This window comes from Solenopsis invicta, chromosome 16 (assembly GCF_016802725.1).
Source record: "Solenopsis invicta isolate M01_SB chromosome 16, UNIL_Sinv_3.0, whole genome shotgun sequence".
Classification (NCBI taxonomy): Eukaryota; Metazoa; Arthropoda; class Insecta; order Hymenoptera; family Formicidae; genus Solenopsis; species Solenopsis invicta.
The window spans coordinates 3,120,289-3,146,019 of record NC_052679.1 but is presented as its reverse complement, the minus strand read 5'-3'; the positions used below and the strand labels follow the sequence as shown (position 1 = coordinate 3,146,019).

The window sequence follows — 25,731 nt, the reverse complement described above, 5'->3', positions numbered from 1 at the left end:
ACAAAATATATTCCTATGTAAAAAAACATTTCTTTGTTATTTCATAAACTTAATTAACAAATAAGATATTAAAAGTTTATTTGATTTATATTATAATTATTTTGAGTATTTTAACTTTAAAAAATTACGAATTTCTAATTTAATATAAATAATGATTTTCAAAATTAATTTTTAATTCAACTTAATTTAACATTAATGTAATTTTTTATTGAGTTAGTTTTTTATTCGTACAACTTTTAACGTAACAAAATTGTTGATTTTATAAGCCATTAACTTTAATTTGATTTAATTAATTAAAAAAATATATTAACTTACCCAACCCTGATGTAAATAATAATTAATAGATCATAGAATATTCAAATTTGTGAAGAAATTTATTCCACTTTTTAATTTTTAATATTATACATTTTCATTTCAGCAATACTAAAAAATCAGATATATATTAACAATCTTAGAACTTAATTTCTTTTTTTCTGTACTGTGTTATCTAATAGTTTACATTGCTTTTGTATTGTCTATATAAAAAAATTTCGAGTAAACATAACTTAGATAATATGTAAATAATTTACGTAATTTCGAAGTGTACAGCGCAATCCCTCTTTATCCTAGCGGAAAAAAATTCTACAAAATCCTATACAAATTTCAAAAATGCTATAAAAATCTACATAAAAATGTTAGAATTAAAAATGTATTAAAATTAGAATGCTAGAACATTTTTTTTAATTTTTGTATTTTTGTAGTGCATTGTTTTGGAGATTTCTCAATATTTTTCGGTGAAACTACATTAAACTATAATATAACGAGCTACATATTTCTAAGTAGCTTATCTTAATGGAAAAAATTTCAAAGAATAAGTACAAAGTTTCACTAAAAATAGAAAATTCTAAAATTATTTTTTTTTCATATAAATTTTATATTTTTTCATATAATTTAAAAATATTCTTTTTCATATATTTATTTATTTGTAGACCATTTAAGTATTCAAATTAATTAATTAAAAGTGTATCAATTCTAGCATTTCTTCCTGAATTTTTATAGTAATTTTCTTAAGGTTGTAGAATTTTTTCATCAGAGTAATTTCGCCGTTATCATTCTCATATTTCATATTAAAATATTGTAAATGGATAATTCCTTTATTACCATCAATCTTGTCACTATATGTCTTATTTATTTTATACACCGACGAAAGACTATAACAGTCGTCGCGGGTCATATTACGAAATCATTCCAGATAATTAATCACACAAAAATAAAAACTTATAGAATTAGTTTCTCATTTCTTAATGTATTTTTCAATATTGTTTTCTAGCTTTTCTTCGCGCAAAATAATATCACTATAAAATATTGTGTTATAAATTCATATTACCTATTATTACATGACTTGTCATGAATATTTTGACTTACCATAAGAGATTTTTTCATAATAATAATTAAAAACTTGAAATAGTCAAACAAAATATTTATAGAATAAGATACAAAGTAATATATAACAAAAAATATACTTAATTTAAATTATTTACAAAATAATTCAAAATTATATTATTAAAAATTTATTATTACATAAGATTTTTAATGTCTTTTTACTCATTAGTAAGATAAAATTCTTGGAAATGATAAAAAAAGTATATAAAATAAATTGTGTAGACAAGTCATATGATAATTGATATTATGCCAAATTCCATTATTTTACTTACTTAGTTGTAGCAGTCGACATATTGTCCCACAAACGTCATCTAAAAAAAAAAAATTTTTTTTAATGTATACATATGCAGACTTACTTTCTATTATAAACTTTCTATAATTTACTTTATGTAAATATCTGTTATATTAATAACTTTCCATGTTATACTCATTATAGAAATTGTTTTGCAATGATACATAAAAACAGTAATACACACACGCATATATATACACCTTATAATATACCTTATATGTATGTATAACATTTTAACAAATTATTGTACCATAACATCTATTAGGATGCCTCACAGTCATCGTACAATATTTTAATAGCATAATTTGGAGATAAAATAAAGTAAAAAATTCTAACACAAAAATGTTAAGTAATTGATCAAATATTTAATAGTTTTACATTTGAAAAAAATAAGCATTTTTACGTTTCTGATCTAAAAGTAATTATAAAAAATAATTTGTAGTAGTGATTTTTGTATTTTTCACGTTTTATAAAAAATAAAATCGTGTAATTATAATAAATCAAGGGATTATTCATATTTTTTAAATAATTTAAATTTTTATTAAAAGTTTACTATTCTACAACTATACAGTTTTACTTCTTTCAGCACCTAAAAGTTTAAAACAAAATATTACAATATTTTTAAAAATATGTATAAAACTTTGTGTCTACGATACTGGAAAATGATTAGAGATTTCGAACAGAGAGAGAATTAGCCAATTACATTTGTACAATTCGGCCAACTGACTAATATGATTGGTCTATTCTTTCTTCATTCAAGATCTTGGATCTATTTCTTCATCATCGTACCTTTTAGTCTGTTCGAAAATGGATTTGATTACTACCTGTAAAAGTAATGCAGTTGGCAGAAGTGTTACTGGCATTGCGTTTTTTTCACCAGTAAAACAAGTAAAAAATCCCAAACAGTCCAAAACGTTAAAAAGATTCTAGATTTAAAATTGTGGACATTTTAATGTTATCGCAAGTTTGTAATAATATTGCAAAAATCTTTTGCAATTTTTATACAATATTACAATGTTTCAATACGTTTATGCAATGTTTCTTGAATCTTTCAGTGCTGGGTTATGAATTTTATAATTCTAAGTTTTCACTTTTTATAACAAATATATTAATAATAAATATTATTAAAATATAAATTATGAGCACAATTATACATTTCCTTTAGTATAATATATTCTACATTTGTCTCAAATAGTCCAAGTGTGTCAGAAAGATAATTGTTAGATTTAGAAGTATATGTGTAATTTGTTTTTCATGTGTTAAAAGTTTAAAATAATGGAAACATTTGTACAAATCAAAAGTATCTGTTTACATGATAAACGGAACAATAATTGCTTGACTTAAAATTACTTGATAAAGTAACTAATGTAAAAAATATGATACAAGTACAAAAATATATAATCATCATCATAATAGCATTACTTTATTGTAATAGTTTATATTTTAATAATATTAATCATCAATACATTTGTTTAAAAAGTGAAAGTTAGAATGATACCAACGCATGTAGTACTAAAAGATTGCAGAAACATATTGCATAAACTTTATATTAAAATATTGTTGTAAAACTGCATGGAAGCTGCAAAAGATTTCTGCAATGTTACAAGCTTGTGTATAACATTGAAATGTCCACAATGTGTAACCTAAAAATAATTTTTTTGTTTTAGACCATTTGGAATCATATCAATTTATTGGTTTTACTGATGGAAAAAATGAAACAAAAACGCCAGTAATTTTTCTAACAACTGTATTACTTATAGACTGCATTCTGATATATACTACCAGTACTGAAAGTCTATATAATTCATGATACGTATAATATAAATTTTCAGTACTGGCAGTGAATTTCAAGACATAACCTTACTGGCAACAACCATATTTATTTTCGAACAGAAGGAAAATCAAATAATAACTGCTTTATTTAAACAAATTGCTAATTTATTTTACTCACTCAATTGTTACTGTTGCTGCTGTATTCCCTTTCCTGTTGATTCTGAAAATATAAAAATGAATTATTACATAAATAAAACGAATTTTCACAATTATTTACAATTTTTTAAGGTAATGATGTTTGCGTAGCATCATTATTAAATTAACAATCAATTTAATTTATGATATTATAGTATTGTTCATTTTTTCCATTCTGAGTCTACTCGGAACAGACCCAGTAGACTTGGCTATCTTTAAGTTAAGATAAAAGAACTTTGAAAATGAATCGTAGAACAGAAAGTGAACTAGATGAACTTAGTAGACCCAGGAGAGACGAAACGAACAATACTGTAATCTTATGACTCTTTTCACATACAAATATTGTATATTATATTTTCTAAATTTTATCAAACGATATACAAATGCTTCTTATTATTTTTGCTAAATTGTGAAAATAGAATTGCAGGAAACATAGAGATACGTTAATAAAATAATACACTCACCCCCCTCGAATTGCTCCACTAATATCATCTTTTCGTTAAATTCTGTTGATGCTTTACTGCTCTTCTCGAACCGTACGATAAATATAATACCGGTCTAACATATCACAAACGAACACAAAACACACGCGAGAATTGGCGAAAATTCAGCTTGTCGCGATGCACCAGGTACTAACAGAACTTAGATCGCGATCGTTTCTACGCATCATACTAACTCGTGTATCACAATCGTCCGTTGCTATATTCGTAAGTGACGAATGATTTTCGACAGTGCATACATGTACTTGAAAAACACGGAAAATACGGCACGTTCGACCAAACACCAAATATGACAGGACAAGGAGAAACGAGCGGCCGGTACGTGACATCAACCGAGACAACGAGAGTGGTCCGAATGCACACGTAAACATGATGCGTAGAAACGAAACACACTCACTCCCGATCTTATTGTATCTAACACGACGATTAGAGACGTTTCACGCGACATTCACGATATTCCACTGTACGTATCCGAGCGAACACCCGTGCGCGAAATCTCGACGAAGCCACTCGACAATCACACGTTGCCTGGGCTTCACAAACGAATACGATCACTTCTACGCACGACACTGTGTATCGGAGTAACCGACCGTAATCACTCGCTACTATTCGCGCACAATCAAAACTTTGAACATACGAGAGGCACGGAAACGATACGTCGTACGTCCAACTCCCGACAGACCCGGTAGAACACGAGCAATGGCGGCGGTTTTGGCGGTAACAGCGAACTGCGTAGCGATGGCGGCGATGGCGGCGATGGCGCCTGCGCTCGGCGATCGTTGCCGAGCGCCGGCGGAGATGGTCGAGCGGCCGAGTCGTCGCAGCGTCTGTTTTACGAGGAGAGTGGGGAGGCGGCTGAGCGAGGCACGTTGGAGCGCGTGTTCACGCGACCTTGCGCGGTCAACAACCCGTCAGCCGACAGCGAGCACGTGCGCCTCGGCCTTGAATGAGCGAGCGGCCGAGGCGCCCGAGCCGGCGCGGCACCTGTTTACGAGAAGAGTGGGGAGACGGCCGTGGCGTGATGCCTGCTTACGCGACCTAGCGCAGTCAACAACCCGAGTGCGCATATACCTCGGGTAATGCGGAGCTCTCTGCGCGTTCTACTTGGTGCGAGACTACTGCGTCTCTTGATCAACGACTTTTAGGGAGATCTACTTGTATCGTATCACATTGCAGGCTTTCGTAACTCATTTGCAGGGTTGAGTAGTTAGAAAATTAAAAGTTAAATAATAAAATCAATAACTTTTAACTCTTAATTTAGTTAATTTTAAATAATTTAATTTTTAACTTTAGTTATTTTTGAAATATATAAACTTTAATTTATTAACTTTTTATCTATAACTTAAAAATTTTAAGAAGAGAAAAGAAAGAATTTAAAATGAACGAAAGAAAAAGAAAATAGGAAAGCAAATATATATTAAAAAATGATATAAATTTTTAATAACCGCCGAATTAGATTTAATATATTAAAATTTTAATACAAAAATAAAAATTTATTTAATAAAACATTTTCTTTTCTGTCTTTCAATAAAAATTACATGTAATAGATGGACATTATAAAATGTTAGATATAAAACAGAAAAGACATAAAACGCGGGATATAAAAAAAGAATAAGTTAATGAAAAAAGAAAGTAGACGGAAGAAAGGCGTTTTAAAATACGGAAAAGAAAGAAGGAGTTTAAATTATGTAAGGAAGACAAGGATGGAAGAAGAGCAAAATACATAAAAATAAATAAAAAAGAAAGAGTATATGCAGGATAATAAACAAATAAAGTAATGAAATTTTTCATTAAGAACAAAAAATAAAATAATTTTTTAATGATTCTTAATGAGATAATATTTTGATATTTGATGAAAAAGAAAACAATGTTTCATTAAATAAATATTCATTTTGATATTAAAATACCGAAATATTATTATTTGATTTACTTAATAGAACTTTTTTTTGCGCTCCAAATTTTATTCATATAATTTTTTCTCAAATGCAATAATTTTATTTGTTTCAACAGAAAACAAGCTTAAGTATTGTTTTTGCAAAAGTTAAGTTGTTTGAAATTAAAAAAGTTCTTTAACGTTTTTTTCACAATCTCTCTGTTTCTAAATTGTTAATTCCATAAACGACTTATGCTAAAAAATAGTTTATAATAAAGGAGAAGGGGGTATTGTAATTTCTGTGGACATTTTCACTACACTTTGATCTTAGCTTAGAGTCGAAAAATCCTTTGAAATGTATATCTCCAGGATGGTTTTTGGAACGTTCTAAATTAATATTAAATACATTCAACTCGCATGTTAGGATAGGAAATTTTTTAATCAGAATACGAAAATAGTACCATTTAAATTTCATTGTGAATGAATTAAATATACTATCACTTATGTTTTATTTAAAAAATAAAGATAATCATATTGGTTAAATTTTATTAAAATAATATCACAGTTTCAGAAGATTTTGAATCAAAATACAAAGACTACTACTTGGATTTAGTTTACTACATACCACTTGGATTTATTAAAAGTTGTGAAATTTATTAAAAGTTGTACGATAGTTTATATATTTCAAAGAATAATATATCTTTTTTGTAATTAGCGCAATTAAAAAATTTCAAATATTTTTTAACAATATATATATTACTTAGGTTGAATTAGATTGCACAATTTTGTGATACCATTATTATTTTTGAGAATTTATACGTATCACTCTGGTTAGAAAAAAAGATTTTTCAAAGTTTATATTTTTTTCAGATTCTAACTACAAAGTCTTCAAAAAAAGCAACTTGAGCATTACGCAAACGACATCACTGTTATTGTAAAAACCGTTAACAATAGACTTTAAATTTACAGCGAATTTTGTAACCAAATGCATACATAGAAAAAAAGTACTGTTAAATTCACAACAAATAATAAAAAAACGCAATATTAATAAATTCAGTATTAATAAGACAAAAAGATTGAAAGTAGAGACAGTACTGTTGAATTAAAGTACTGTTGAATAATAATAAAAAATGCAATATTAATAAGTTCAGTATTAATAAGACAAAAAGATTAAAAATAGAGACAGTCACAAATACGGATGGAATCAAAGAGCGCATTTTACTTGACGCTCGCAAAGCTTTTGGAATCATTTCATTCTTACTATTTATCAACAAACATTAAACAAATGACGTATGTACACGAACGTTGCGAGCCTAAAGGTGCGATTTTACGTAGATATAAAAATCCAGATATTTACCCCCACTCTACTGAAATTATGGAGATTTATGGGGAATTATGGGAAATTTCGGTAGAGTAGAGGTAAATATCTGGATATTATAGCTACGTGAAATCGCACCTTAACTCAAATGCATCCCAAGTACCGCTGCAAATGCGCGAATGTTCACTTGGAATGGTCGCGCTATTTCATGTAATATCGGTAGAACAAATATCAAAATGATAATGGTGACCGTTGAAGGAAACGCTCACGATCACCGTTCATTATCACGCGTGTTTTGACAGACTTGTCCGCATAATGAATGTTGCGGGAAAACCCGGTACGAGTCACTTCCCGTCTCTGATTATTATACTGTGTATTTCACACGACGCTTATAAAAACGCGCATGAAACATTCATAAATGAAGGCACTGATAAGCAGAACGCTTGTGAAATAAGCATTCGCGAAAACGACGAATTCACGTATGGAACGTGAAGCGCAGCGCCATTACGGATTTACCGACCGACATCTATAATGCAAAGAAACGCTACGGTCCACTTGACGAAACGGTTACGCGTCCGCGCGTTGTCGTAGTACATTGTGATGAATGATCGCGATCGATATATCATATTTTGCGACGATGTGCGACATACCTGATGGCATTTGGGCGCTTTGAATACACTTCGGCGAGAGAGCCATTTGCGACACGCGCCGAGGACCGACAGACGCGCAGATTATCGGTATCCTGACGTCATCGATGGTATTGGCGTACACTTGCGGCGATTTATGGTACTCGATACATCACGACGAAGGCACGACACTTAACGAGACATTCGCTATAATGTTGCACGCGTGGAATTACCTGTGGACCTGTGGACGATTGCAAGAACACGGACCGACACGAAACCGAGTGTACGGCCGCCGCGGCGGGAAGTGGAAATGGCCGCTTCGAGAATCGCAGTATCGAATATCGCGACTCTCGATCGTAAGTATCGAGACGGTCATAGTGAACCAATCATGTCGCAGCAAAGAGAAACCCAATTTAGCTTTGATTTTAATTTGAAGTGCATCTATTTCCACATTGAATACCAGTAAATTAAATTTATATTTATTTTTATATTTATATGTAAGTAATATAATTAAATTTTTAGCAAGTTTTAATAAAAGAGATTTTTGTTAGGTTAATAGTAAAAAATTGCACTGATTAGTCAACCGTTGATTTTTAATTATAAATATTAGCAACTTTTTCGAATGACTGTTCATTTTAGTATTATTATTCAATTTGATGACAATAAATATATCTCGTTTATATAATTTATAATGTAATTACATCATTTCTATTAACTATACACAATAACTAATATATATACACAATTAAATTTATTCTAGCAAATTAGAAAGCAGCTCAATGAAAAAAACTTTCAACGCAGTGAATAAAAAATTAAAAACCGATATCTTAACAATCGTCCATGAAATCACATAAGTCAAACTTTTTGAGGAATAAACATTCATTATTGTTTTATATTTTTTGCATTGGAAAATTTTGTCAATAATTTAAACAAAACTTTTTACTCAAGATACTTGATGTCCTAAAAAAAGTTTAAATTCTAATGAAGAATTTCTCCTTCTTTTCACACTGGACAGAAAAAAATGCGTGAAATATAAACCGTGTAAGAAGTTCCTCTAGGATATGAAAAAAGAACAAACCTAAAGTCTGAATCGCTATGACTTCTCTCTGGCAGTAATAACGTTCGGAGCACATAGAACAACTTGAGTAGGAAACGATAAGAAATTTATGTATGTTACTACTTAAGTTCTCAACTATGATTGGTCAATTCGCTGATTGCTTACGTTTTTCTGCTATTAGCATATAAGACCTTGCTCAAAATGGAGTAATATTAGATATTAAGAATTGGAATTAGAATTTTAAAATTGGTTTTTTCAATAAAAATTAAATATAACACAAAAAGAATAAATAAGGTGTAAAACATAAACATGTTATACAAAATACAACATAATTATCTACAGTGTTCATCGATGAAACTGATTCTAAAAAAAAAAACTTAAACTCCTATTTCTAATACTGTCTACATAATACATCTATATTGTTCCATTGAGTGTAGGTCTTAAAACTATTGATTTTATCTGCACTCTATCTGCAGTCAATGCGAGATGAATGTGCATAAAGTGCAAGTAAAATGAAAGAATACTATTGGTCAAATAGCTTTGTGTTTACATTACACTATGCATTTTGTGAAGCATATAGCCTTGAGAATTTTATTTAATACAGAATTGATCTTTGTACTTCCATAAAAGTCTTCAAAAATAGATGCTAAGTTAAGCAATAAGCAAAAAATCAGTAGTTTTAAGAGAATGGCAGCGATCGCAAGAATCTCACAAGCAAATGTCGTGCAAGCCACGCGGAAACACACTGCAACCATATTTTTCTTCCATGGTTCGGGTAAGATAATAAATAAAATAATTTTTCTTAATCGTATCAATAAGCAAGACAATGAAATCGAACTTATAAAATAAGATAACACAGATCCTTTTGCTGCAACTGCCAATTGCCTTCAATTAATTTTATTCTTACAGGTGGAACAGCAGAGGATTTAAAAGAATGGGTTAACATTCTTAACAGAGGAAAATTGCAATTTCCACATATAAAGTTAATTTATCCTAGCGCGCCTAGTCAGCCTTACACACCAATTAATGGAATGGTAATGTGATGTATTGTAATTATGATTATTTAATCTTGGAAGATTTGACAGAGTTCTTAATTGATATACATAAAAAAAAGAAAAATATATATATGTATGTGTGTGTATATATATATATATATATATATATATATATATATATATATATGTATATTTTGAAGTCTCAGAGGCAAGTCTCAGAGATCTTATTAGTCAAGGTTCTAAGATCTCTTTTTTTTCAGCAACTTTTTGTGCTAACTGATAGGATTCACAAAAATTTTGTTGTAGGAACAAAATGTGTGGTTCGATCGCCTAGCGATTACTAATCAGGTACCAGAACATCTAAATTCGATTGATTCCATGTGCGGGAATGTATCAGATTTGATCGACCGAGAAGTAGCTGACGGAATTCCACCTGGCAGAATAATTTTAGGTGGATTTTCGATGGGCGGCTGTCTAGCGTTGCATTTAGCATACAGGCATCGAACAGACGTAGCTGGCTGTTTTGCCATGTCTTCCTTCCTGAACAAGAAATCTATAATATATGAGGTAAATATGTACAATAAGGATACATAATAGGAAATATTTTACTCCTAAAGTATGCTTTAGTAAAAAGAATCATACATATAAGATAAAATACTTAACTTTATTAGAAGATTTATAAAAGATTTTCACGGTATTAAAACTCAATTTTTAATATTATTTTATTTCTTATTTATTATTTACATTTACAGTATTTAAAAATGAATCCAGAGCATAGTAAGGTGCCACTTGTTCAATACCATGGCACAGTAGATAGTTTGGTTCCTATTGAATGGGGAGAGGAGAGTGCTAAGAATCTGCAGGATCTTGGAGTGAACGTGAAGTTTGTTCCACTGAAAAATGTTGAACATGAGTTGAGCCGCGAGGAGATTGAAAGTTGGAAAAATTGGCTCCTCGATATCTTGCCGGACAATTGATAAATTGTTAAATACTGATTTTAAAATCGTTGTTGGTGTACTACAATCTGAATTGTAGTGCAATTGTTGTTTTATTTGTTTTTAGAAATTTATATCTATGATAAATAATATATATGTAATGATAACAATAAATCGAATTTTGTTATAATGCAACGCAAGAGCCATATCAATTGCTGAAAAGTGATAAATTTAAGAAAGACCCTGACTCCTACAATGATGACAAGATGAATCGTGTCATTATGTCATCATTAGATGATTATATGGCACATGCATGTCATGAATAATGTTAATTCACAAGATCGATAAATTGGCTCCGACCTTCAAAATATTTAAATCTTTCCGCATCTTATTAATTCATTTTATTTTTTACATAAATTTAATTTTTTTGTAAGACATAGATAGTATGTTATTTTAGCAAAATATGTCAAGATATATTAAAAATTTATGTTAATACAATATTGTTTTATGATGAATTAAAAATGATAATATTGTTCTAAAAAATTTAATCGACTTAATAGATTCAAAAGTTAAAAAGATCTGTCGCAAGATTTGTGATTTAACAATTTTTTGCTAGTAAAAATGACTGAAGCTCATTCCACGGCAACACAGAGTTTAAAATTATCATAAGATATTTTTAAGATTATATTTTCGGAAATGTATCTTTAAGACGTTCCGATTTGAGATTTAATGTTGTCTGGGTTGTTGGCGTAATTACATAGAATCTAGATATTTTTCTTCGGCAAATACCTTCATTATTAAATTTCAGCCTTCATTAGGTAAAACTGGGAATTTGAATAAAATCGATGCTATCCACTTGACCCGCTTTTTACGTGAAAACGAACGAGCGTGTCCATAATGTTGACCACTCGCGTTTATTACGTGCTTTTATCACAGGCAATCTTTCGCTAAATCAATTTGTTTTTTGACTTTTACACTATTGTTTCTCTAAAGCATGAGTGACGCGATTTTTTTCATCAGAACCTCAAGTCTATAAAATATGCATACGATATTTATTTCATGTGTTTAAATATTTACTTTTATGGATTATCTCTCCAATATAGGCAAATGAAATTCTCAAGTTACATGTTCAACATTTAATACCAATCGATTATTAAAATAAATTGCAATATGTTAGCAGTTTAAAAGCAGAACGTTTTCATTCAACTAATGCATATCGTCAAATAAAAAAACAGGTTTTACTTTGTCTTATAAATTACATAAAAGTGCACAATATTTATGGAAAATACCTATACCTGTATAAAAATATTATTGTATTAATTCGATTATCATATTATTAACTTTATATATTTTACGATTCATTTTGTATATATGTATAAAAATCAAAATAAGTTAGTTTTGGGAGTAAGTTAATATTTTTTAACAAAATTAAATTAAAGTTAATGGATTATAAAATTAATTTAGCTTCTAATAGTTAGTAATTACGATAAAAGTGCATGAATAAAAAACTAACTCAGGTAAAAGTTGTGTCAAGATTAAATTAATTTCTAGGTAGTAGGCTGACGTTATTTGTCATCATTTTGACGTCAAATATCGTCAAAGACATTATTTTGACGTTAAAGTGACAAATAGCGTCAGCTTGCTATGGATGAAATTTAATTAAAAATTAATTTTTAAAAGTATTGTTTATTATATGTATATTAAATAAAAATGTCGTAATTTTTTGAAAAAGTTATTGGTAAATTAATTTACTCTAAATAACGAAAACAATTAAAATATTATTAAATAAATTTAATATTGTAAATTACAATTAAATTATTTTTTATTAAATTAAATTAAATTATTTATTAAATTATATTTATATAAAATTACAAAAAAATTGTTTGTTTTTATAAGAATATTTTCTTTTCTGATATAAATAACATATCCACACTTTTCTATAGATGAATCTTTAACTTAAAAAAAATTTATAAATTAAAAATAACTATTGAAATTAAAAATTAACTTGTTTAAAATTAACTATTAAATTAAGTTACAAATTATTAATTAGTTTAATTATCCAACCCAAATAAAAATATTATTGAGTTTAGTCGCCGCGATTACTAATTCATTACATTTGTAGACATAAGGCGCTTTAGATTTAATGATATTGCGATTGTTTTATTATTGAGATTAAACTAGTTTTAAAAAAAAATTATGATATTCTAATAAAATATAAAATAAATATATTTTACATTTGATTTATATTTAAATAAAAATATGCTGTAATTATTCAAAATTGTGTAATTATCTCAAGTAATATTTAATATTATGTAAAGCTCGAATTTTGATGAACCAATTTTTGAACCAATTTTTGTCAGTCGATTTTTTAGCTAATCAATTTTTAATTTTCCGATCTATAGGTCGATCCAAAAGATCGATTCTTTTAAAAAAATTGCCCATCCCTAGTATGCACCTTCTCAATTTATTTCTTGTCTTCTAACATCAGCATCAAGACGTTGACGAGGGCAAGGAAGGTGGAATCGCGCCGGCGAGTCCACCGTGTGCGACGTGTGCGCAGTGAAACGAACGGGGCGACCTGCGACGGGATTGCCTGCATCCCCTCGAGTGGCTTCGCGGAGGGTGGGTTGGGTGGTAGGTAGGCCCGACTGGTGGCCTGGCGTCGTTCTCGCCACCGACGTCGCGTCGTGACACCGACGTTCACGTTTTGTCGTACTATCGACTCGAGCGAGAGCGATGTAAAACGCATATGCTATCAATCGCGCGACACGCAACACACCTCGCGACGTACACCTGACGTGGGGGATCGATGTTCAACGACGAGTCGCCTCTGGAGAACGGGCGCGTGAAAGGGGAATGAATCGGTGCGTCCCTTGAGCTAAGAATATTACTGTAGGAAGAAATCTTTAAAAAGAAAGAAGACTCAATATACACGTGCATATATATACATATATACACACATACGCACACGTACAAAATACATATATACATTTAAACATAGGCGGGGTGGACGCGTGTTATAAAACGTAGAATCGATACTAGCGATGAGAAGTTCTGCAGAGTGAGAACGTGAACCATAACATTTTAGGAAGAGAAGGGAGCGTGTACATGCTCGTGCTGTAAAGTGATTATGTGGTGGATGCAGCTCAAACGAAGTGTCGTCGAGGGTGAATCTGGGTCATCGTGAATGGATCTCTCATCGACGAATAGAACGAACATTTTTTTTATTCTACCAAAGTAAACGGGTGAAAATTTGACTCCGACTCGCGCCGGAGTGGATACAATTGGGTGCATTATTGAGCACATTGGAACTGGATTTAGGTCAGTGAAGTGTGTTTTTATCTACGAGAGCAAGAGGACGCAGAAAACAACGTCGGACGTTCGGAGAACCGTATTGTACATCCCAAGATTAAAATAAGCCTTTCTAAAATAAATTCACAGGATGTACAGTGAAAGACGCGAAAGACCATTAACTACATTTATTAGTGACAGTTACAAGTAATAATTACATTTACTCGTAATAACATTAATTATCACGTTATTTGATTACGATATATCGTACAAATGGCGCGGGATAATCAGCAGAGAAGTTAACGCAGTGAAAATAGGACCAAGACAAATGATATCCACTGTAACGTTCGTCGCGTCGAGATAGCGACTCCTTTGTATCATCCTCCGAGTACAAGGACACACTGGGTGATTAGTATCGACGGTAAATAATATGGCGCGTGTTAGTCCGCAGTTGATGACGTCAAGGAGCGAAAGGGGCATGTAGACGGTTCGATGTGAAAGAGGCTGGGCAACGAAAGTGGATACAACGAAATTTCCCAAAGGACGGAAAACAAATTTCCCAAAGGGAAGAGGCATCGGCGATCGCGTTGCGCAAATAGGGGTGAGAAATGGGCTCTCGCGGCGATCATAATATATATAATAAAAACTTTCCCAATAATTTGTAAATTAGAGAGTGCACGCGTCAGCTGTTTCGGAAGAATTCCACTTCCGAATAGAAAGGAGATAACTCCTCGTTCGTTATTTCGTAAAATTAGAGTGAGTTCATCTCCCGGTACTTTTTTTTAAATACTTTAACACTTCTACAAATAACGAAACTTGAGCACTGTGATATTTTAAAGAATATTAACGAGCTTTGTACGAGAAGAAAGGAAAGTGATACGATCGATCTTGCGTTTTTTGAGAGAATCTTTCCCTCTCAATTTTCACAGACATTTTCAGAATTCTTTTTATACTTACGCAAAATAAATGTGGAAGTTTCTTTCTTAAGAGAGAAGATAATCTTCGAGCCAAACGTATTGATTTTTCACTTGAAAGACTTCAAATCTCAATCCTATCTCAATAATAGGACGGTAACACCTAAGAGACAACTGTAAAGATAAATCAAGATAAATCCCAGAGGGATAGAGAGACAGAGAGTTCCAAAGCGTTCCAAAGGGTTGCAGTGTACCAAGTGCAGGGTTGGCAAGAGGGGCAAAAGTGTTGAGAAAGAGAGAGATCGAGACAAGTGGCCATTTCTCGATTGAGAAATAGAGATATCGCCGGAGAAGCAGCATAGCAGGTTGATACACACAAAGTGGGGACGTTGTAGAAATGGGTTAAGAGTGTCTTGACGATGGCAGTGTGGCAGCTTCTACTTAACGTGTCCCACGTTGAATTGTGCGAGAAATCGGTACGCGCGTTACATCGGACGCTATAAGTGCGGGGATTAATAGAGGCGGATTCTTTCTTGGATGGGAGATCCTAACAGTGCTGTTGATGCAACGTTGATCAAATTGTGTGGTTTTTGTGACTTGACGAAATTAACTAAAGTTACAGTCGAATTAAATCTTTAAATAACTATTTCTATTAACTGATCCAATAGAAGATAATAAAAAATTCATGAATTAAATTGATTTAAATTTCAAGTGACACGAACTGTATTTAGCATCTTTTTTATTCCATCGTCGATTAAAAGTCCGTAAATTATTCTAGATGTTGAGAATCGTTTTCTATTCCTGTTCTGAACTCTGCACTAGAACTTCCCTTCTTGTTTTCGCTGAATTTCAGGCATTTATCTATTTGTAAGTGTACTAGTTCAACTATGAAAACACAAACCTTTAATTTCAAGAGAACAGAATTTAAAAGAAATGCAGTGATGCCAAAGAACTAGTTTATACGACTTAACAAACTCGAGATCATCGAAAATACAACGAGAATCACAACGAGGTACACTAGCTCGCTGCATGCGGCGGTGCATCGCGCGAGAGATGCATCGTTTATCGCGGCACAAGCGTAACCGGTCGTCGTCCACGTGTTGAAAACTAGAAATCCGTCAAATGTGATCATCGTGTCATCACCGCCGTTTCTCTCAGGGAAACGTAACCGTCTTCTCTCGAGCCGTGACAAATTCAACAATCTGACAATCTTCAATCATTTTTTATGGTTTACGGATTGCACAGAGTCACAGAGTCAACAACCATCACGGGGATCGCTTGGCTCTACAACATCACCACTCAAGGTAAATTATTTATGTCCGTGTTCTATTTTATTTATATAATAATAAAAAATGTTTGTATGAGAAATTTTATATGGTATTCCTCATGGATTTTTAACGAAGTCATTTCATGTGCTCTGTTTATATTAAGAATATTAACGAACAAAGATTAGCACAATTATATTAATATTGCTATCGAATTAATAATGTATATATTTCTGATTAACTTTTTATCACTTTCGTGAAAAAAATTTATTTATTAACAAATCCTTACTATGATTTATTACAATACATAATGCTTTTAATATTAATAATATGCGTTGTATAAAATAACTGCTCGTGTTATAAATTTTAAAGCTGATGAAGTGATAATTTCGTAGCTACCATATCATAGATTAATAATAATATACAAGTTACTCGCATCGTTGCTTTCATGAGCTATAAGATTGACCAATTTCTTATCAAGTTGTGTCTTTTAGCGTTATCTTTAATCGTATAGAGAGCCGGCCATAGAGATTAGGTGGTGTTGTAAAACTTTACACGCGAGCGCGCATAAAGATTGATCGACTGTGTCCGATGCTTGCCCTACTCTCTCGGTGCCTATGTAATATATTACGATGATCGCACAAAAGCTTTACTTTCACCGTCGTCAAAGGGGAGAACTATGAAATTCGGCCTATTAGCATAAGAGAGAGTCACACACGTAAAACAGTTTCGTCCACATTTACGTAATATCCATCATTATTTCATAAGGTACACGGCAACAGGAAATGACATATATAAAATTTTAATGTGTAATTATAAATCAATAATGAGTTATCTCGTTTAGCAGTGATTTTTAAAGCACTTTTAATAGCCTTATTTTAATAATCACAAATAAAATTACACTTTTATCTGTAACACGCAAATAAAAAAAAATTATTTAAATTAATTGATTTAAAAAATTAGAGAATTTATAGTCTATTAAAATAGTTACAAGAAAATTATATACATATAAATTTTTAAGCGTTAATTTGTTCAAAATTATATACACAATTATAACATATACACAATTAAATGATAATTATATAAAGAAATTGATGAAAAAGACCTTTTTGAGATGAATGATTTAATGATAAATGATAATAAAATATCAATTCAAGTATATAATTATAAAAAGTAAACAAAAATCTTAATTTTCATATTATTCCAATTAAAATTTATTTTAATTTAAATGCTTTCACAAAAAATGTAAAATCATGAAAAGAATAAAATATTCAATTAATTTTTATGTTAAGACTCCATTTGAAAATTGTTCCAAATTAATTTTAAAAAAATTTTAATTTATTAAGATATTATATATAATTATATAATAATTACAATATCGTTACTAATAATTAGAGAAAAGTCGCCAATACCGATAGAAACCTGCTAAAACGGTACTCGCTTATTTTTCGAATTTCTTGTTAAATTATACTTTATTAATATTAAAATAAAAACACGATCTGCTTAAATAATTAAAGAAGTAGAAACCTATTTTAAACTATAAATAGAATATAAATTCATATATCTGTTCTTTTCTATATAAAATCTGCTAAAAATGAATTCTAAAGCGAGAATAAAATTTAATTAATATTCATTTGCAAATTGCATAATTTAAACAATAGTAAATACATTATTGATAATATTAGATCATTTTACATGTTTGTAGCGTCTTAAAATTGTGTTATTCAAATTTTTTTCTTTTTTATTTTTCTTATAATATGATTTTAAATATAAAATCAGGGTGTAACGTAAACTGTACATCTATTAATAAGATCGATTATAAAATAATAAAAACCATATAGAATAGAATATAAATGACATAATATTATGTATCAGTTAACCTGGGAATAGTTACTCCATTTTTTTGCGAAATGATCACATGAGGTAATTTTTCCACCCCAATTAAAAGTCATCGCTATTATCTACGTATTATTCATATTATAGATTGTTCTATAATGTATTAATATCTAAAGACATTGTGTGTGTGTGTGTGTGTGTGTGTGTGTATATGTATAGTTTTAATTAATATTACCTGAAAAAAGTAAAGAGAAACTGAAAAAAATATTAAACGAAAGAAACGAACAAAACATCTATTCAATCTACAACATCTATTATCTATTCAATTTATAGCAATTTAGGCTATAAATTAATACAAAATAAGGCTAAATCACAACAAAGGTGGAATGATGAATAATAATATATAATTAATAATAATAAAGTAGAGAAAGGTCGCCAAATATGTCAATTTGGTGACTTTTCTCTACATTATTATTAATTATATATTATTATTCATAAATTACAAGTAAGTTCAACTTATTTAATTACAGGTGAAATGAGTAGCAGTGGTGGATTGGGTGTCGGCGTCGGCGTCGGCGTCGCCGGCGGGCCGGCCCTCGCAGCCGCCCAGCAGGGCCAAGGAGTGGCCGCCCTCATGGTGATGCTCGCCGTTCTGTGCTTCATCTTCGCGTATTGCTGTTGGGGTGCGCCCTTCTGCCGATCCCTATGCCGACGGCATTGCTGCTGCCGCTTGGAAGATCCCGACCCGGATCCGCGATTCGGCGGCAGCGATCAAGCCATGGTAGCGACGCCGACGATCATCCTCCTGCCGCATGGCAGAATGCTCGTCGTCGACGGCACAATTTTCACTCAGTTCCAAACTGATCCCACAGGTAAAATTTACTATTTTCTAAAGAAATCGCTAGATTCGCGAAAAGAAAAATCGTGGAATCCTGCGTAACCATATACTTTGTATCCTATAAAATTTGAATAAATTCTTTAAGACAAATAATAAACGAGCATAACAATTTTGGCAGGTTTAGACTTGGTGGAGCTTGGCGATAGCGTGCTGCGCGCTCAGAGAAATCCGCGAAGCGTAAATCGTCACCAGTTACAAAACAGTCAAGGCAGTATCCTCGAAATGGATGCCGAGACACCTAGCAAGGACAGCTTGGATTCCGTCGGATGTTTCCCGCCGCCCACCTACGAGAGTATTTACGGTAAAGAGGAAACCGACATGCCTCCCTCTTATTCCGACATTCTTCTACACAGGTACATCACTTTTACATAAGCTGGAAAGACTACTGATTATATCTTAAATTCAATTCTATTCGCAGATTCGCCAATCTACCGCATGACATTGACATGCACGGCTACGGCAAGGAGGAGATCGAGATGCAGAGTCTAGACAACTGTCCGCATATCATTGGTAACCCGTTGAACTCGATACCCGGCTATCACCCTTACGCCACGGTGACGAGCCTGTCCAGTCTACAGACCTACCCGCGACGGAACGTTTCGCGCAATCCGTCCATTATCAGTAATCCGCTGGACAACTTTTACGTGGACAACGAGCTAAGCCTCTATCGGCTCAGTCGCGAGGCGGTGCCGCGGGTCTCCAGTAACGACGCGAACCTCGAGACCTTCCGCGCGTCTCACGACGAGATGTCGTTCCGCGTTCCGCTCGACGAGAACGAGAACCATCGGCACGCGAGTCGTAACAATTACCAGGTCGCCGGTAACGAGCTGATGAACACGAGAAATCGCGCCCGCAGCGCTTCCAGGTTGAGTCAGGACAGTCGCAGGAGTTCGTTGAATCGTGACGTGGATCAACATCAAATTTTCGTCAGGTTGCCCGAAGATGCCGCGCGTGATAGACGTATCGATGAGGATCAGCGATCTCGAGCGTACCGCGAAGATCAGAACGCCAGGAATCTGCACCTAGATCATCCCCAGTTGCAAGACGAGATCAATCGCAACATCGTCGACGACGATCCCAGGTATTTCGCGAGAAACAGGCGACTGGAAAATGAAGATAGGAATCAAGACGAAGCCGGGGGAATCCAATATGTCGATGAAGAGGCGAACAATTTCGGCGCGCTCGCTGATATTCGTGAGAGCAGAGTGTAATCCAGACTTTTTAATTGTGTATAATTCTTTCGTGTGATTGTTGAAAAGGGCTTAAACCGAATATCGTTAAATTTGTGTTGTTTAAAAGTACGTAGAAGGTTTCGTCTGATTCTTTCAAATAATAAGACACAGTTTAAATTTGAAGAAATACTTTTATGGCCACAAAACAATTTTTATCTTTATCATTTTTATTAGGATTTTTACTTTATTGAAAAAACTATAGCATTTTAATTTGTAATTGATGTTAATGTCTTCTTTTAATTTCGTAAAAAGTGAAATTGGTTCATGCCCTTTATGTGAATTTGATAAGCGTTATACAGTATCTCGCGTGACGGATAAAGAATCCGCGACAAATTTCTACGATAAGTTATTAGGATATTTCAATCATGTTCACATACGAAACAAATTAATATCGAAAATTAAAAATTATGGAAATTGAGTCGAGAAGTTATGGTTACAAGATAAATATTGCATTGTGCAGAAAATATAAGATGATGTTATAACTGTATATGTATATATATATATGTGACAATATAATTGTACGTGACAGTCTAGTAAAATTCATTACACATACACGTACATACACATACACACATATATACACACACACATGCAACGTATTTCTGACAAATGATCGTACAGTGTGAAATTGAACGAGTTTTTTCAACGGAATCTTGAAAGTACAGCTCTTACATAAAGCCAGAAAGAGAAAGAGAAAGGAGAACAAACTAAGTAAAGAAAACCACTTGTTTTTTTGAGATAAGCAAAATGACGAAAAATACCAAATAATTTTTATTCTCTTACAAAATAACGCAGATAAAGATTTCAATCGTACGATAAATTGTTACATAATCGAAATCCTTCCTAATAAAAAAAGAACATCGATCGCAAGAAATTAGGGAAAGCTGAACGATTTTTTTTTATATAAACGTGAGTTTACACGCGAAACATTGTGTTGTCAAATATAACAAACGAATCATAGCGAAGTTAGTTCAGTCCGTCCAGGCTTTAACAAGCGCACTTAAGTTTTACGAGCATCACCGATAGCAATTTAATCATGATTAGCGGTTTCCTTCCCTTTGATATTTTATAGATAAGCTAAGCAGATGCCATGACCATTAAAAAATAGTATGCTTCTTATATTATTTATAATACACTCTCCTCACTAATTTTGAATGGTACTATCTACTGGATACATCGAATGATTTTAGTTTATTTGCGAAAAGTGACAGGACGAAAATAAATCTGTGGTAACTAAAAACAAAAAATAAAATAAAACTCGCAAAAATTACACTAAAAAAAAAAAAATAAATAAAATAAAGACTAAATGGAATGTATCGCATATTAGTGAAAGTTTCAGAAACCAAAGAAAAATCTGTATTGTGACTAGATAATCGGACACAGCAAAGTATCAAAATGTCAAACCGAACCAAAGATATTTGAGAAAGTGAACAACGGTTGGGCTTTAGATACACTTCTTACGTACACATATATGTGTGAGATAAATATAGAAAAGAAATGATAAAAGGTGTACACGTTATCATTGTTACCGTGTATTATAAGGACAAATCACTGACCGAGAGATACTAAGAGAATAAAAAAAAATTCTGCGTGAAGTATATATGATACTGTGTGCCTTCCTAGTTTTTAGATTGCTAAACGAACAGTGTAGACACAACAGAACTTTTTGTTTTACTGATCGATTTTTCTGACCAAGCTCTTTTTCTTCCTTTATTTTGAATGTAATAAAACGATAAGAAGCAACTTACTTTGTAAGACATAATGTTATTCTATGGAAAATCGAATACCGAATACAGACGCGATATCAATAAATTAATAAACGATATCAATATAAATGGTTTCCCCTAATGAGAAACATACTTTACATTGTACATATATATTGTTATATTTAATTAAAACAAACACTGGATCATAAAAAAAAACGGAAGGCAAGGCCAATTATACAAATGCACAAATTAATAAACTGATGATTTGTTATTTTTAATTCACAATATTTAGGTATAGCTCGGTGCGAAAGCGGTCGCTTGTAGTCAACAGATATCGAGCCTCGGTTTTATAAGAGATTGACTGGAAAATTAAAGGCTATGAGTGTGAAGAATATGAAGTGAGAGTAGTACTCATTTTGAGGATCCAGTTCATTTACAATTTACAATATTTACATATTTATTCAAAGAAATATCAATGCAGTTAACTATGTACACATAAGCAATATTGACATTTTTATGTCAGTTACAGTTATTTAAAAAAATTGTCATATATAAAAAAAATTCATAGGAAAAAGATTTTACTTTCAGTCTACGTCGCTGTCCATGTCCTCAGGAGCTGAAGAATCTTCTTCTTCTAGATTCTTCTTATCCCAGTCTTTCAACTTAGCCCCCATGACAAAGTCATCTCGAAGAACACTCCACATTTTGTGATCCTTAAAATAGATATGTTTTTATTGTTATACACAATTGTACATTGCAATGTAAAACAGAATATGTACCAATATCAATAAACACAATTATATATGGCCTTGATAAACGCATTATAAAATGTAATGTTCATTAAAAAAAAAAAGTAAGAAGTAGCACTTTATAGCTACTTTTTTATATATAAATATTAATACAATATAAAAATATTAAATATATTAATATCAACTTATTTTATATGTAAATGAAATCTTTACTCACTTTGTCTTTATCGTCCTTCTGCTCAACAGGCTTCTCAAACTTAACAGTGTTATCAACTGGTATGCTTTTACTGCCACCCATGAGAACATCAAGGAAGGCATTTTTGTCAATGCTCTTGAATACTTGCTCACGTTTTCTTTCTAATGGCCCTGCATCCGATAATTTTTTTTTAATCTCCAATTGTTGCTGTCTTACTGCATTGAACAGTTGCACGACTCCTCTGTAAAATACATAATAAAAAAATTTGGGGACTATTATATTTGTTGTATGACAAATTCAAATTTTTTAATTATATTAATTGGCTATAAGATAAAGAAATTCTCCAGTCTCTAGAAATTTTCTATCCTACAGTCAAGGCTCGAAAAATTTATATAACAAATGTAATGTCTTTTATCAATAAAAGACAGAAAATTTATAATCTAACTTACTTTGTAGCTATCTTTTGCAACAATCTTTCGTGCTCCCGGTCTGTAATGGTCGGTTTCACTCTGATGCCACATTTTTTTCTCTTCATTACTCTCGATTTAATTGTTGCAATATTCGCTGCATTTGTCTCCTCAGTATCATCCTCTGATTCAGTTTTGATCTCTTCTTTGACGCTATCAATCTCAAAAGAAAAATCTTTTTTCTCCTGTACTTTTACATCGCACAACCTCTTTGCCTTGGCAAGTACAATTGTCTTTTTTCTCTTCGGTTTATTTGTTTTTAGAATCTTTTGCATAGCATCAGCCCAGCCTGCATTTGAAGTGGATCCAGCATCATGTGATGTCTCACTCGTATCATCCTCCATTTCTGGACTATCCAATTCATTTTCATTTTCTTCATAGTCACTGTCATCTTCGTTATCATTTTGTGCCAGTGTTGCACCAGCATTATTTATTTCTGTCTTCGATCGCACTGCAATGAGATGCACATTCAATTCCTGATTTCATTAAGGTAATTTTCAACATTATTAAGGCTAATAATAATAATTTGATAAGGATGATGTGTAGCTCCATGAGAATCCACTCGTAGTTGGTAGATTTGCTCCTTTGGCCCACGTATTTTTTGATATTACAAGAGTTTAATAAAGGAAAATAAAGGAGAATGAAAGTGAATTCTGCAACCTGTTTTGAGAATCATAAGATAATTTCAAAAAGATAAAAAAATAATTATATATATGTATATAAAATCTGTAATATCATAATTCTTTTTAATTATGAATTAAAAACTGTAATATCAAGATTCCTCGCTATCTCTCTTTCTTCAATCGGATATCAAAATCTATATCAACATTCTTCTCAATTATATGTTTAAATATAATATCAAGATACTTCTCCATTATCTTCAATCATATACATTCAAATCATTTCAGAAATAATCTTTAATAATAATCTTAGAAATAATCATTCACAAAACTTGGGAACGTGTCAAAGATTGATAAAATTATGTTTTATTTAGTCGCATTGTATACACAAATTATTTTTTTTCATCTTATTGATATATATCCCAAAACAGTTTATGTCATACTTCTTCAATACTCCTTTATTTTTCTTTTATCCTATAGCACACTGGCCATTGAGCCACTGAGAGTATCAAAACACTTCGATATTTCTTTTGTTCCTCAATCAACTCTTTATAAAATAAGGCATAGAAGGGAGGAAAATCGACATGAAATAATGATCATATACCTTTTTCTCCAAGGTGAAAATGTAAAAAGTAAAAAAGTTCTTCATTAATTTCAATGGTAAAAATTCACTTGTTACATTTCTACCCAAGAGAAAAAAGTACATGATCATTACCAAGACTCGCTATCTACGAGTCGGTCGTGCTCTCGCACCGAGTCACGTTCCACTCCTGCCCTTATTTAAATAATCTTTTTATATAATCGCTTACTTGGTACTGATAGAAGGTACGTGATATTATCCGACACACTTACTCCAGTGGTTACTGACATAACCACGATTACCACGTGCTTGCGAAGCTGTACGAGCGGCTATAAACCAGATGTGTGCTGCCATCTAGCAGAGTACTTAACAAATATTTTTTATTAATTTTTACAGTGGATAATTCAGTTGGTACTGCAGAAAATTCATCGAGTTGAACAATGAGATATCGAAGAGTTCTACATATATTTCATGAAAAATGATTGGTTATCATAAAATAATTGTTCTCTTTTTCTCTCTTTTTTTTCTCAATTTTATAATTAAAAATATTTTACTCAGGTATATGTATTGTTACAAGCAATTTTATCGATCATTTTGTTATTGTCTCCAAAGAAAAATTAATTGTCGATAAATGAAATAATTAGCGCATGACAGTTACCGCGTCGTATCGTTTTATTCTCTCCTATTTCAGATACTGCTCTCTCATGTTTTCGATGACACACTCCAGATTCCAGATATTATGCTATTATATTTAACACGCAGATTGACGACACGTGTCATGCACGAGAGACGACGAATCATTATTTTTAGCAGAGCGCACGCCAAGATCTCCGTCTTCTCACGCGAAACTGCAGACATCATAATAATCGTATCTTCGCACTTTATTTTGCGGGGCGGAAATGTGGTATACGGCGCAGCACGAATTAAATATTTCAGTTTGTATTTCAGAGAGGAAAAAAAAGATGAAGCATATGAAACCCGGGCAGCAATT

At 31.8% G+C, this 25,731-nt stretch overlaps 3 protein-coding genes across 6 annotated transcripts; 2 read left to right on the top strand and 1 right to left on the bottom strand.

Moving 5' to 3' along the window:
* The first annotated feature begins 9,572 nt into the window (after nucleotides 1-9,572).
* Nucleotides 9,573-11,181, top strand: LOC105202768 (lysophospholipase-like protein 1). Its single transcript, XM_011171437.3, has 4 exons — nucleotides 9,573-9,831; nucleotides 9,966-10,090; nucleotides 10,358-10,618; nucleotides 10,804-11,181. Exons 1-4 carry the CDS (start codon nucleotides 9,744-9,746, stop codon nucleotides 11,026-11,028), a joined length of 699 nt encoding a protein of 232 aa, XP_011169739.1. The 5' UTR covers nucleotides 9,573-9,743; the 3' UTR covers nucleotides 11,029-11,181.
* A 2,243-nt stretch (nucleotides 11,182-13,424) lies between these two features.
* LOC105202746 lies at nucleotides 13,425-22,947 on the top strand. Of its 2 annotated transcripts, none has more exons than XM_026132963.2 (4): nucleotides 13,425-13,850; nucleotides 18,823-19,164; nucleotides 19,309-19,543; nucleotides 19,609-22,947. In XM_026132963.2, exons 2-4 carry the CDS (start codon nucleotides 18,828-18,830, stop codon nucleotides 20,399-20,401), a joined length of 1,365 nt encoding a protein of 454 aa, XP_025988748.1. In that variant the 5' UTR covers nucleotides 13,425-13,850; nucleotides 18,823-18,827; the 3' UTR covers nucleotides 20,402-22,947. The 2 variants fall into 2 exon arrangements, with proteins under 2 accessions (XP_025988748.1, XP_011169713.1); XM_011171411.3 differs by having other exon boundaries at nucleotides 13,425-16,495.
* On the bottom strand, nucleotides 22,237-25,100 carry LOC105202759 (RRP15-like protein). Of its 3 annotated transcripts, XM_026132964.2 has the most exons (5): nucleotides 24,970-25,100; nucleotides 23,523-23,991; nucleotides 23,095-23,314; nucleotides 22,711-22,841; nucleotides 22,237-22,489 (listed from the first exon to the last, which is right to left on the bottom strand). In XM_026132964.2, exons 1-4 carry the CDS (start codon nucleotides 25,028-25,030, stop codon nucleotides 22,713-22,715), a joined length of 879 nt encoding a protein of 292 aa, XP_025988749.1. In that variant the 5' UTR covers nucleotides 25,031-25,100; the 3' UTR covers nucleotides 22,237-22,489; nucleotides 22,711-22,712. The 3 variants fall into 3 exon arrangements, with proteins under 3 accessions (XP_025988749.1, XP_011169727.2, XP_025988750.1); XM_011171425.3 differs by lacking the exon at nucleotides 22,237-22,489 and having other exon boundaries at nucleotides 22,561-22,841; XM_026132965.2 differs by lacking the exons at nucleotides 22,237-22,489; nucleotides 24,970-25,100 and adding an exon at nucleotides 24,876-24,894 and having other exon boundaries at nucleotides 22,561-22,841.
* Between the last annotated feature and the right edge of the window lie 631 nt (nucleotides 25,101-25,731).